At 55.5% G+C, this 13,927-nt stretch overlaps 1 protein-coding gene across 5 annotated transcripts in view; it reads right to left on the bottom strand.

Moving 5' to 3' along the window:
• The window catches only part of RFX1 (regulatory factor X1), a 59,968-nt gene that overhangs the window by 17,371 nt on the left and 28,670 nt on the right, over nucleotides 1–13,927 (bottom strand). For 2 of the 5 annotated variants that reach the window (XM_074979474.1, XM_074979475.1), the window contains 4 exons: nucleotides 6,682–6,777; nucleotides 4,708–4,803; nucleotides 2,781–3,134; nucleotides 1,110–1,204 (listed from right to left, as the gene is read on the bottom strand). In XM_074979474.1, coding sequence (XP_074835575.1) covers nucleotides 1,110–1,204; nucleotides 2,781–3,134; nucleotides 4,708–4,803; nucleotides 6,682–6,777 — 641 coding nt within the window. Of the gene's footprint in view, nucleotides 1–1,109; nucleotides 1,205–2,780; nucleotides 3,135–4,707; nucleotides 4,804–6,657; nucleotides 6,778–13,927 lie in introns of all 5 variants that reach the window. The other 3 variants (XM_074979476.1, XM_074979478.1, XM_074979477.1) reach the window with 3 other exon arrangements.

Below are 13,927 nucleotides of genomic sequence, written 5' to 3'. Positions count from 1 at the left end.
CACTGGCTTAAAACCACAACCGTCTACAGCAGGAAACGGAGAGCAACCCTGTATGCAGCACACTGCGGGGAGAGTGTAGAGAGGCAGAACACAGGTTTCCAGGCTGGAATTTGGCCGGGATGACAGGGTTAAGAGAACAACCCCACAGAAAATGCTTTAGAGGCCTCAGATCTCTTTTTCACCAGAAAGAAAACAATAATGCAGTGATTTCCACCCAGGGATCGCAAAGTGCTCTACAAAGGAGGGCAGTATAGTTATCTCCCTTTTACAGACGGAGAAACCGAGGCATAGCGCTCCTCCAGCAAAGCAGTGCACAGGGATCCCTTCGGACTGCACTGACACCACTTTCTGCAGCACCTCAGCTGCCAAGTTTGAATCTCTGATGCTCTCTCTCGACACCCCACAGCCCACACGGTACAGGAAAAGATGGGGCGGTACAAGCTGACCGCCCACAGGAGATCAGTGAGAGCAAGTGGAGGTGGCGGGAAACTCCCATCAGGCAGGTAGGTGGTGCCGGCGGTTCCTGGGTAGCTGTGGGGAAGTGGAGGTGTACGTCTGGGAAGCGAAGGGGCTGGAGAGGGTGGGGATTGCCTGGGCCACTGGAGGGGCTAGCAAAAGGATGGTTCGGTGAGCCTCTGGCAGCTGTGGGGCAGAGGTAGTTAGCTGGGTGCGGAGGGGGAACCACAGCAGTGGGTGCAGGGAAGGAGCTAGCCAGAAGCCACGAATGGGTCTGCAATAGCGTGACCCCCGTTGTTGCTTCTTCCTGTTTTCCTGGCTCAGATTCAGCAACAGCGGGAGCCGAGTGGCTGCCTGGGCTGCTCTCGGGGCATGTACCCCTGTGGCCAGGACGAGTCAGGGCAGGGCAGTGCCAGCCGGGGCAGGAGAGCCAGGTGGACAGGGACCACAGAGGTTTCCCTCCAATCTTGGCTCTGGGGGGCTGAAAGAGCCCTAGCGTTGCCAGGAGGCCACAGCTGACCTCTTGGAAGGCCAGGTGCCCAGGACCGAAAACTCACGTCCCAAGCTCCTCGGCAAAGAGGGCATTGGCCCTGAGCGCTGAGCTCAGCGCCAGTAATGAGCAGGGTGCAGCGGCGTGGCGTGCGCTCACTTACATGGTGCTTGCCGTGTAACTGGCATCGCCCCCTTCCACGTACTGCACCTGGTTGGGGTAGACGTGCTGGACAGGCACCTGCTGCAGCTGCTGCACCTAAACGAGGCGAGGGGAGAAATTAAAAATGACCTGAGCACTTTGGTGCCGTTCCCTCCCCACCCCACCCCGGCTCTTAGGGGCTTCCTCGGAGGCACCATGCGCCCACCGAGCTCCACAACCCCTCCAGGGTGGGTCGTGTTGCCTCCCACCTCGCCCCCCGGGGAAACTGAGGCACAGAGGCGTGCTGGGGATTACATACGGACTTGGAGGGAAATGACACAGACTGGATGCTCGCAGGGGCAGGCCTGTCTTTTCTCAGCCTGTGTATGCACAGTGCACAGCACATTCAGGTATCCGGCCCTGACAGGGGCTCCCGAGCATTACAGTATTACACCTAATCCATGATGTACAGTGCTCCAGACACCAACATTCCCTGGAGGCAGAGCGCTTGGGCGGCTGCTCAGGCAAGATTCGGGTGCTGCCCAGCTGATTAGCAGAGCGCCCACAGCCAGCAGCCAGTGTTTCTATTGGCGGTGCACAGCCGCACATGCCTCAGTGCACATAACAAAATTTATTCCACCCACGGATGGAAAAAATTAGAGGGAACCCTGGTCCCTACCCTGGGTGCTACGGTCATACGAATAATAAACGCTGCTCATTACACTGCACGTCAGTGACAGAGCCCAGGGACCTTGTCATCCAGGCACCTGCTCTAACCAATAATCCTCAGTCTCCCTAAAGAGCAGTGAGCTCTTCCTCCAGGAAGTGGGGCTGCTAACAAGCTGTGCCGGCTGTTCGAATACTCACCCCCCATCCCTGCCCCCTTACGAACTTACAGCAACTCTGGACAATGAAAGCTCATTCCTGCGCTGTTATTCCTCAGGCTACAGTAATTCTGGAAGCTGTTCTAACCTGCTCCATCACAAAGGAATCCCAAGGCATTTTCTAGCTGCCACCAAAGGGCACCAGCCTTGGGGGTGGGATGCGACAGCTGTTCGACAGCTGGCTAGCAACTCTGCGTGAAAGCGTAAGGTAGGAAGCTAAGAGGAACCCTGCATCCACCTGAAATTACAAGTGAGAGCTCAGGGACACAGAATGTAAATTGGCCAGGCTGGCCTTTGGCCAGGACGCTGCGGTTAGCAGCATGGGGCCTGCAATGGCCAAAGGCAGGCCAGACCTTAGGTTTCTGAAGGGCAGAACTCAATACTCCAACCCTCCCTTATTTTCTGGCGAAATCAGAACTGCATTGCAAAGGAGGCTGAATTGGTGCCCACTCTCCCATGTCCCAACTTTGTGAACAGTATCTGGACACCTCCCTCCAACCTCCCTCCCACCAAGCTTGGCTCCTGGGTTCCTATTTCACCCACAGCTGAGGCAGAAACCAAAGATCTGCTGTCAAGAGGCCCAAGAATTTCAGTGCCTCTGGCAGGGCCTGGTCTAGGCGGGGAAGGAATGAAGACAACCCGGGGTCCCTGCTGTAACGCAACTGGCTTCAGCAGAAGAAAGTGGTCTGTGGTGTCCTAACCCAACGGGAGGGCGACGCAGGGCAGTTCTAGCTCTGCTCTCTGGAAGGAGCAGGGAGTGTGGGGGGGACCATTCTTGGACCTCCCTGAGCAACCTCTCCAGGACCTACTTTCAGAGCTGTAGCTGCTGTCCCAAACACTAGCACCTGAGGGACTCTCTGAATCTTGACTCTCTGGTCGGGACTGGCGTGATGAGAGGAGAGGAACGGCAGCTGCTCAATCACCACCTTTTGCTGCGGGAGGAGGAGGTGCTGAGGAAGCATTCGGACCAGTTCCACCCACTGCTCCGAAGTGGATTCTAGCGAGTGGAGATAGTGGAGCCTGTGCTCCGGGCTGGCTAGACAGCAGCTGGCCAGCGGATGCGTCCCGCTACTACACTCTAAGGAGAGAGGATGCTGCACTGCCTGCGGTTGCTGCTGCTGCTCACAGTTCCTAGCCGGACCAGGGAGCTCACTGCCTGCGCTCTAAATGATAAACAGAAACACTGAGGAAATCAGAGCTTGCATTGCAACCACAAGCTATTCTAGCACCTGCTCAGAGTTAAACCCACTTGCTACTGAATGGAGCACCTCACTCCCCAACGGGACTCTGCGTTTACATGGCACCTTCCACTGGGGGACCTGACCATGCTCAATACGGAGAATTACTCCCATTATACAGATGGGAAAAGGCAGGCACTGGAGGTGAAGCATGTCCCATCTCCTCAAGGGTATATAGACACCTAATTCTCATCCTTTTCAAAGGATGTTAGGAATCCAAATACCTGTGAGGATCAGGGTCTTGGTTAAATTGACCAATGGAAGATCAGGGGACAGAACCCAGGAACTCGCTCTCTGGTGCTCTAACCACTAGACCACCTCCTGGTTACTTGAGGGAGCGTGGGCTGGGGAGGAAGAAGCCAGGAAGGTGGCTGCTAGCCACTGAAATGCATGGGAGGAAGTTGCCATCTCACGACACGTTCATTTCAAGATCAGATTTAACTTTGTCAGTGCTGGGTCTATGCAGCTTCACCAGCAGGTCACCCACCAGGGGGCTGAATTTGGCATCTTGAAACCAAAGTCTTGCACCAAAGCCTGGGTGGGGGATTTCAGAGTTTCCAAAGGTCCCTCTGTCCCTGCATCAGGCCTGTGGGGGATAAACATGGGGCCAAAGCAAGTATGTAGGGGCGTGAAGTGTAGTGAGAAGGCAGGCCCAGCCAGCGCTGTCTGGGTCATCTCATCCAGTCCCCTGCTGGCACAGGCTCTTCTCATTTACACCCTGAGCAAACTCCATCCCCAGCAGTTAGGCTCTTTTTCCCACTGCTCCTATTGGAGGCTGTCCCAGCCCCTCCCTCCTCAGAGCAGTGGGAACCTGCTTCCATTGGCCAGCCTCAACCTATTCCTGGCCAGTTTATTCCTTGGCCCTACGGGTTGTTATGACAATGCCATCCCTTAACGCCCTCCCTGGGTTTATCCCCTAGTACAAATAATGGGGTGAAAGGATCCCAAGGGAAATGTCACCCCCAAGCATAAGCTGGAATCTCCATTGCTCAGGGAATTGACAATGGCCTGGATGAACCTGGACCAATGGTCACGGTCTCCCGAGAAGGGGATGGATGGGACCTAGCGGGCCCTTTCCCTCTCTGAATGCGTGGCCAGCAAACGAGAAGCTGCTTGTCCTTCCCTGTGCTCAGCACAGGGGAAACAGGCTGAAATTCAGCAGCCTGTGTTAGACCCACTATGCCATCCAGCCTGATCTCCTGCACATCACCTCTCACTCACATTCCCCCTGCTGAGCCCAATGACTTGTCAGACCAGCCCCCAGAGACTGGGTGCCCTGGGCAGAGAACAGGAGGGAGCAAGAGGCCCCTGCAACGGCCAGGGGTAGATTTGGAGAGACATGGTCCCTTCTAGCCTTGAACTCTCTCCCTCCACTCGGCAAAGAGATGACTGTCGGTCCAGCTAAGGATCACCGCTAACGAGGGAAAAGGACATCTGTCCCAGAACTAGCCAAAGAACACACCCCAAGGCAGTTTACTGCATGATGGGAAAACTCTACCTCTTGAGTGACGTGAACCTGCTGGAGTCCTTGCACCGTCAGCTGTTGTACTGTCCCTGATTTCGGTGCCTGTGGGGTGGTCTGCACAACCGATCGCTGCAGAGACAAACAAACAGGCCATCAACAGCCTCCCGGAGAGAAATCGACACCCCAGGCTCCAGTGCAAGGCTGGTAAACCCCAGATCACAAGCAGGCAGGGCACATGCCCTAACACATGCACGCTGCTGGTGTCACAGACAACTCGGGGGTGAGAGGGGAGCTTCATTTCTCTAGCTGTTCTCTCCATGGTGTCAGGGCTATGGCTCCCAACAAAGAGGTCTGTTAGCCCAAGCTCACAGTAACCAGCAGCTGGTCCCGTCTGAAACGGCCTGATGACACTGGAGTAGAGTTAGGCACATAGGAATGGCCAGACAGCCCAACGTCCCGCTTCTGAGCGAGGCCAGCACCAGCTGTGTCTGAGGGAGTCATAAGGCCCCTCCTGAAGCAGATGTTGGCCAGTCTGTCCTACACCAGATCTCAGGCTGGTCTCTATGAGCCAGGCTGCACTGCAGTCAGAAGGCAAGGTTGGAGCTTTGATTTGGCTAGCTCAGGTGTCAACAGCAGCCAAGCTGTGGCAGGATGGGCTGTGACATGGGCTATTCCCACCTGCCCAGGACCCTGGCTACATGTTCAAATGGTCATCACCAGTGCTACTGCGGCTTCACTTCAGTGTTCCCTGTAAACGGAGCATTTGGGAAGCTGCCCAGGAGAGATTCAGGTACCGCTCACCTGATCAGCAGAGCACCCCCAGCCAGCAGCCTGTGCTTCTATGGATGGTACACATAACAACATTTATTCTGCTCATGAATGGGAAAAATTAGAGGGAACACTGCTTCAGTGCTATTATTCATTTAATCTCATTAGTTTAGGTCTGTCTACACGTGCCGTAATCACCCCTCCCAACATGAAGGCACACCCTACGAGTCAGAGATTGGCTTAAAACTTGGGCAGGAAATGTAACATCCCTTCCAAAATGGCAATGAGGAATTAGAACCACCCTGGATATTCCTGATATCACAGAAGTGGCTGGCCCCCTTCTGAGTCTTACTAAGCTCTCAGCCACAAAGACCTCCTGTGGCCGGGAAATCCACAGTCTGGCGATCCTGTGTGGGGGAGAGTTGCCACCAATTACAGGGCAGCCTCAACACCCGGGGTGCAGTGTCCCCCGGAGACTGAATTTCCTCCTCGGCCCACAGGGCAGGGCCATCCAGGCTGGGGCCTGCACATGGCCACAACACTCGGTTTCTGCCTACCAGTCACAACACTTGGCAAGGTTCAGGTTTGTTTCTAGGTAGCAGAGGAGATCTGAGCCACCGCTTCTTTGAAACACCAACAGCTGTGAGTGACTAGCATGGCGAGAAAGCTCCTAAAATTGTGTTTGGCAGCTGTTGTGATGGGAATGCGGGCAGCAGCCCTCCACCAATGGGGTTCCACCTCTACCCCTGTGGCCCCCCTCGGACCTTCCTCCCCCACATGCCCCTCGTGCTCTGGGGAACCACAGCCCTGCCCTTACCTACTCCTCCCCCCAGCACTTTCAGAGTGCACAAATCACCTGATTCACACTCCACGCCCCGGCTCCTCCCTCCCCCTCCCAGAGCTGGAACGCTGCGACCAGCTGATCTCCTGGGAGAGAAGGGGCCAGAGCACAAGCAGGCGATCTGCGGCTCCTCCAAAGCGCTGGCACAGAGGAAGTGTGAGCTCTGGTGCCCCAGTGCACAAGGGGGTGAGGGGAAGGAGCAGCCAGGTCCATGGGCCGCAGGGGAAGACCTCAGATCTGCAATCCACGCTCACACCCAACAGGGTGCGAAGGCCAGGAGCGCTTGAGAGCAGTTACAGCTCCCATTGCCCCCGTGGCTCTTCCTTCCCCAACAGAGAGGCCGGGGGGTGGGGGAGAGAGGCGGGAAGGTTTACTTTGGGATCTGAGCCGTACAGCACCTCTTGAGAGACGGGCACTTGCTGGACTCCATGCACCTGGAGCTGCTGCACTTGGCCTGGTTTGGCGGCGGAGCTGTTGCTCTGGACGGGGGAGTGCTGGGGAAAACAAGGAGGTGTGTTAGCGGGAAGGAGCACCGCTGACTGGCTTCCCGCAGTACATGCCCCTCTCCTCCCCATTTCAGATCCCCCCGGGAGCTCCTGGCTCTGCCAAGTCCACCGCCCAGTCTGAGAGGCGACTGAGCTAGCTGCAGAGGCGGAAGGTGCTTGTGGAAGAGATGAAAAGGCATGAAGGTGAGGACAGGAACAGGAGGTGACAGCAACACGGGAGGCGGGAGACAACACAGACACGATCATGCCACCTTCGCCTTCCCCCGACCACAGGGGAGAAAAGGTGAGGAAGAGAGGACTCCTCAGCCTGGTTCCTGTATCCCACCTTGCACAGCAGCCAGCCCCCACTGCCTCCAAGGGGCGGCTTCTTGCTCCCACCCGGCAGGCAGGTTTGCCATTGGATACGCCAGCTATCACACACACAAACTTCCATGCTGCTCTGAAGCCAGCTCCCGATAACCACCAGTGGCAGAGTTCCACAAGCGACTTCCCAGCGTGTAACCTGAACAGCATCTTGGTATTGTCCTGCCAGGCCTCTGCCTCGCTGCTTGAGAGAGTCTCTGTCTTTGGTCGCTCAGAGCTCGGACCGCCACATTCAGCATGCAGCTTCCTCTCACCACAACGTAAAGCAAGGTCAGGGCTCAGCTGTGCTGGGGGCGGTGAGGGGCGTGCAAGCTGCCCGAGCCCCAGGTTTGCTACTTGCTGATCCCTGCCAGGAAAGTGAAGCTGTGGAAGGCACAGGGCAGCCAAGCTAGGCCCTTTGCTTCTCACTCCCTCACAGGGACAGGGAGGGGACAGCAAGTGGTTGGGGTGAGGAGGGGCTGAGGGCTGAGCGTTGGGGTGTGCATGGAAGGAAGGAGAAGTCAAGGCAGGGGCTGGGGGTGCAGGAGTCAGGGTTCGGGGGCAAGGACGGGCTCAGGGTTGGGGACTGAGGGTGGCTCGGCAGAAGGCGTGGGGGGTGAGGAGGAGCTCAGGGCAGAGGGTTGTTGGGGGTTACAGGTCAGGGTTGGGGTGAGAAGGGGCTCAAGGCAGAGGGTGTAGGGGGTGAGGAAGGGCTCAGGGCAGAGGGTGTGGGGGGTGAGAAGGGGCTCAGGGCAGGGGGTGAGGATGGGGAGGGTGCAGGAGTCAATGTTGGGGGGCAAGGACAGGCTCAGGGTTGGGGACTGAGGGTGGCTCGGCAGAAGGCGTGGGGGGTGAGGAGGGGCTCAGGGCAGAGGGCATGGGGGGTGAGAAGGGGCTCAGGGCAGGGGGTGAGGAGGGGGAGGGTGCAGGAGTCAGGGTTGGGGTGAGGAGGGGCTCATATCTGGGGACATGGGGGGTAAGTTTTGAAATATACAAATCATTTAAATAATCCCTGTACGTTTGCCTTTTATTTTCCAACAGCAAACACGTCATTATTGACTTAAGACTTAACACTGGGTAAATGTGCTAGTCTTTAAATAATAACTCCTAGCACTTTGCATCAGTAGACCTCAAAGCACTTTATAAAAGAGGTTAGTAGCTTTATCCCCATTTTACTGGTGAGGCAAACTGAGGCATGGAGCAATGCCCTGACTTGCCCAAGGTCACCCAGCGGGCCGGAGACAGAGCTGGCAACAGAACCCATGTCCCTCGAGTCCAGCCCAGAGCTTTAATCGCTAGACAACCATCCTTGGGGCTGGGACAGCATTAGCTGTTCTACCGTCCTCTAGTGTTGAGTGCTCAGTTTACACTTGAGAATTGCTCCTCCCTGTGGTCTTTGCCTCCTGAGTGCTGTAACACAAGTTCCCGCATCCTCAGAGTCTCCCCCAAACTCAGCCGCCCTTCGTACGTTTCACAATTTCGTGACATTTTGCCTCTTCATACAAAGATTACAGGACCAAGCTTTAACCTGCCAGGACTCAGAGCCCTGTGCGTACTCAGGACCTTCCAGAGAGCCCTAGGTTTGATCCTGATGTAAAATAACATCCTGGATGGAAGCTACGTCCTTTTACACACACACAAGCTTCATAAATGGCAGAAAGTCCCAGCTGCTCCCAGGTGCTTGGGTGCCTATTTCCCGCTGAAACTGATGGGAGTTAGGCACCTAATGAAACCGATGGGAGTTAGGCACCTCATGACCTCTGTGGATCTGCACCAAAGTGCCTCGCTAGTTAATTACTTTCAGCTGAAGCCAGGAGCAGGTGGAGAACAAGAGACAGTTTGGTCTATCCCTCCCCCACCCTCCAAAATTAAGAGCGAACCCGTGAGGTCACTGGACTCTGTTAGCAGGAGAGGAACTGCGCTTGTTAGAGCCCCTAGGGAGTGGGGCCCAGGCCCTCAATGGCACCCCCAGAAGCGAATGAGGTGAAAGTGTCAGTGGGAGATACTGGGGAGCAGCCAACGAGGGCACAGTGAGGCGAGGCCTGTTGGGGTAACGCTATCGAGCATAAGAAACTGCACAGAATAGCAATATACCTCATTCACGCTCTGACTCCCAAATCCCACCTCCCCTCCAAACTGAGAGCAGAACCCAGGCGTCCTGGCTGCGAGCCCCCTGCTCTGGTCACTACGCCCCTCCCCTTCCAAACTGAGAGCAGAACCCAGGCGTCCTGGCTGCGAGCCCCCTGCTCTGGTCACTACGCCCCTCCCCTTCCACACTGAGAGCGGAACCCAGGAGTCCTGGCTGTCAGCCCTCTGCTCTGATCACTACGCCCCTCCCCTTCCAAACTGAGAGCGGAACCCAGGAGTCCTGGCTGTCAGCCCTCTGCTCTGATCACTAGGCCCCACTCAGACCAGAACCTGGAGCCCCCTGCTCTGGTCACTAGGCCCCTCCCCTTCCAAACTGAGAGCAGAACCCAGGAGTCCTGGCTCCCAGCCCCCAATTCTGATCACACCCCTCCCCTTCCAAACTGAGAGCGGAACCCAGGTGTCCTGGCTGCCAGCCGCCTGCTTTACTCGAATTATTTCACTCAGCATGGCAAGTGACCCCAAACTCTGGTTGAACAGCTTCGCATTCCAGCCACAAACCTCCACACGGCTAGGGTTCTGCAAATACAGGCGGGGAAGGGCCTTCTATGTCTTGACAAATGACTTGATGGTGAAACAGTTCTGTCCATCATTACAGCAGTCTGGTCTACAGGGAAACGTGCTAAAAGCAGAGCCAGAGGGTCTGACCCTGCAGCCCTCACTCCCACCAAGGGCCCCGCAGAGCTCTACGGGACAGCTCCACAGAGCAAGGGTCAATGGCTTGATTCCCCTGTGGCGGGGGGTGCCTACATTCGTTGGAACATCTGGACCAATACTCCTGCAGGTTAGGAGGGTGGGGTACCCCCATGCTCATAGTGACGGGGTGTGGGGAGCCAGACAGGCAATTACCACCTCCTGGGCCACATGGAGGGTGATGGAGGGGAGAAGCAGGCTGGGTGGAGCCCTATGACAGAAGGGCTGCAGGGCCAACGGAAGGAGACCCAGGAAGTTGGGAGTTTCTGCTTTCTGGGATGGAACTGAAAACGGAGCTGCAGGGAGCAGCTTGTGCTCTGGGACCACTTCTGAAAACAGAGAGCAGCCAGAGATCCATAAAGCAGGCCTGAGGGAGACAGGCCTCCAGAACTCTGTCACAGAGGCAGAAGAATTCCACAGAGTGGCAAAGATTCTGGCAGGCAGCGCATCGGAAGCGGGGTTTCATTGCTTTGAAGTGGCCCTGGATACCCCAGAAGTGCTGGTTACCCTGGTGTGAGCTGACCGGAGAGCCCAGTCACCACTTGACTCTGAAGGACCTTCAAACTAGATCTTGCCACAAGGAGGTGATCCAGGATGGTGCATCTGTGCCCATGGTGTCCGACCAGCTCTGAAGCAGTAGTGGCTACTGCTATAGCAAACTAGCCATGTTATTCTGAAAATGTATTTATTGTTCAAGCCAACTAGCCACACTCAAATGCCCAAGTAGCCACACGTGGCTAGTGGCTAGCATGTTGGACACCACAGGTTTATGCCATGAACACACACAACATATGATGACTTGTTCTCCCTCCTCCACGCCTCAATGCCCAAGTCAGCGTGTCAAAACCGAGATCGGTGGAGATCCCTAGGAGCCGTTAGTTCCTGTAGTCTGACCTCCTGTCAAACAGAGGCCGGTTCCCACCGCACTGAGCCTGATCCCTTGTAAACAATCACTTCACCCCAAAGGAGAGGAACCAGAGGGAGCAGCTGCCAAGACCTGCCAGTTACTCAGCACATGGGGGACCATCAAACACAGCCCTTGGAACAAGCCCCTGCCCTGCTTTGGGGCCTAGACAGGATCAAGGGCCAAACAAAGCCCTGGTGGCGAACTCTGGGCCGGAGCTGGGGCCCAGCCATAAATCCCAAGCTCTGCACTTGCCTGTGGAGTGTCTACCCAGGAAGAGGCCCATGCCCTGCTGTGAACTGGAATGGGGCAGGAATCAGATGAGGATGCTGGGGATGAATTGAAGGAGGCTGGGAAAGGCAGTAAATCATGAATGACAATGAGCAATGCAAACAAATCGTCCCGCTCTGCTGGCTCTGGGGGCCTGGTCATGCTTTCCCCAGGCAAGGGAGGAACGAACATCCCACCACCCACCTCAGGTGGAGAGTGGACCTGCTGCTGTACACTGTGCACGGCCAACGTGACCTGGCCTCCTTTGCTAGCCTGGGAAGTACTCTGCACCACCAGCCGCTGCAAAGGGACAATACAAAAGAAGTCCTAGTTAATGGTGAGAGGAACGCCAAGGTCCGCTTGCTGCTGGGGAGCCCAGCAGGTCGTGGCCAGCACTAGTCCAGAGGGCTGATGTGGAGAGTAAGTGACACTGTAGTGGCTTTGGGTGAGAATACTCACCTGTACAGCGTATCCCTGGGAACAGATCTCACAAGCAGAGTCCACCTCCACTCGGCATGTCCAGTACTGGTCTGCATTAACTCCCCCCCAGAACCATCACTAAGTGAAATGACCTCTCAAGGCAGCAGAACCTTCATCTGCTTGTGTCTGGCCGTCAGACCGAGCCCCTGTTCTCAACACTAGGCAAACAAAGCCAAGAGAGGAATAGAGTGGCTGAGATGGGGGCAGAAGATCTAAGGGCTCTTCCATCTCTAAGTTCTTCGAGTCAGTGAAACTAAGATGCAGTGGGGCAAATTCTGCAGCATTCCCTTTTTGTGGTATGGCTCAACTGCCTTCTGCCATGCAAACTAGCACCAGGCTGGCTAAGGGCTGTTTGTTTCTCTTTCCAGATGCCTCTGCACCCCTTCTCTTCTCCTTGATCCCACCTTCAGGAGATGCCAGCATGCAGAACATCTTTGCAACCAGTGGACAGGGGGTTCTTCACCTGCCTGGCACACAGACAGTCTGAGTGGTAGTTTTAGGTTATTCACAGATCTTCTAACACCCCACTGTCACGGCAGCTGTATTAACCAGGAAAGGGCTCTTCAGGCCATTCCTAAATACAACGTTAGCCAAAACGGCCAAAGGATAAGCCAGGGCGTTGTGAAGCAGGTGTGAAAGCTGGCCTGCCTGGGACAGCTTGTCTTGGCAACATCTGAGGAAGAACCTCTCCACAGAAAGGAGTGGGAGCCCCAACATTTGGAACTCCGGAATCAGCCTGGATAAAACGTTAGTGACCATACACTAAGGAACAATCCTGAGTCAGCAGGGGTGAGATGCCGGGAGAGCTCTCATGGGCATATTCTGTCTCCAAATACTGCTGCTTTGGAGTGTCTATGGCTGCTCCAAGGTGCTTAGGATGGGAAGATTCCATAGTCACAACGGCCTGATTGTGCTCACTGTGGTAATGCAAACTGCATGTCTGAAGAGCCCATCACGGAGGTTTTAGGTACTATGCTGTGATGGGGTTCTGGGGTCCCCAATGCTCTGCACCCTGTTTGCAGGCAGGAGAGTCTCTCACTCAGCAGGAAAACAGCGGGTTTATTAGCCGACAGGACACAGCATCGTTCAGAGGAGTCAGTACAGCAGGCAGAGACAGCCAGTCCAATCCATGTTGGGGAGAGGAGGCCCCGAGGGGCCCCCAGAGCTGGGGCCTTGCCCCCTCCTTTGTCTCTCTCTCTCTCCCAGCCCAGACTAACTGCTTCCCAAATCCCAGTTCCAATTCAAACACCTCAGGCTCCACCTCCTCCTTTGTCTGCAGTGCAAAGGTGTTACCTGGTCATCAAGGTTACCCTCAGCAGGAGCCCCACACCCTCTGTGAGCCACTCACACACACACACACATAGGTATCCCCCACTCCATCACATCTCTCCCCCCTTCCAGACCAAACTGAGCGGGGTCACTCAACTGGTGACCTGGGGAAGTTCGGGGCTCTCCCCTTGTGACAGGGCATCGGCTGTACCCTCTGTTCTCCCCTCGATGTGCACCACCTCCACGTCATAGTCCTGCTGGGGGAGGCTCCAAGTCAGGAGCTTGGTCTTGGCCCTTTTCATGTGATGCAGCCGGGCAAGTCCCTTTAGTTCCCTTGGGTTGGTTGGTCTCGCTGCTTCGGCCCCGGTCCATCAGCCACGTTCTCAAGTCGGGCAGGCAGAGCCCATACAGATGCTGCAGCACCAACAGATCAAACAGGTCTTTTGTGGTCTGGGTCCTGCCCCATCTGACCACCAGTCCATACAGCTGCTCCAGTCGATGTCTGGAATTCAGTTACAGTCCAGTAATGGAAGGTACAAATGCTTCCATCCTTGGCATTTAGCCAGACCACCACAATGGCTGTGTGCCTCAGTTTCCCCTTCCATGCCACACAATAGGTTTGGAATGTTCCTTCTCATGTCAGAGGTTGCAAGACTAGTTACAGGGAACAATGGTGACATTTCAGAGTTGCAGACTCCTTCAACATACAATTCATGCTTCTACATCAATGTCATCATGTCACATGGCTCTTTTCAAACATTCAGTGCATGGTACAATTCTACAGCTTTTGGGAGCAGCACCCCTTGGTTACAGCAGTCAGCGTGAGTAACAGAACAAACCCATTGCAACTGTACATTTACGTTGCTCTTTGGTAGACCACAACCTTTGTGTAACCTCCTTGAGAATCTGGTATTTTGGGGATAAATGGCTGAGGCCTTTCTTAGCACCATCAAGTTCTAATCTTTTCCCTTGCCCCCTGGGGTGGAAATCTGATCTCTCTGGCTGTGCCTTCCCTTCTAACAAGAGCTGGGCCAT

Source organism: Carettochelys insculpta, chromosome 29 (assembly GCF_033958435.1).
Source record: "Carettochelys insculpta isolate YL-2023 chromosome 29, ASM3395843v1, whole genome shotgun sequence".
Taxonomy (NCBI): domain Eukaryota; kingdom Metazoa; phylum Chordata; order Testudines; family Carettochelyidae; genus Carettochelys; species Carettochelys insculpta.
Note: the sequence above shows the minus strand (reverse complement) of the source record. Positions and strands in the feature narration are given on the sequence as shown.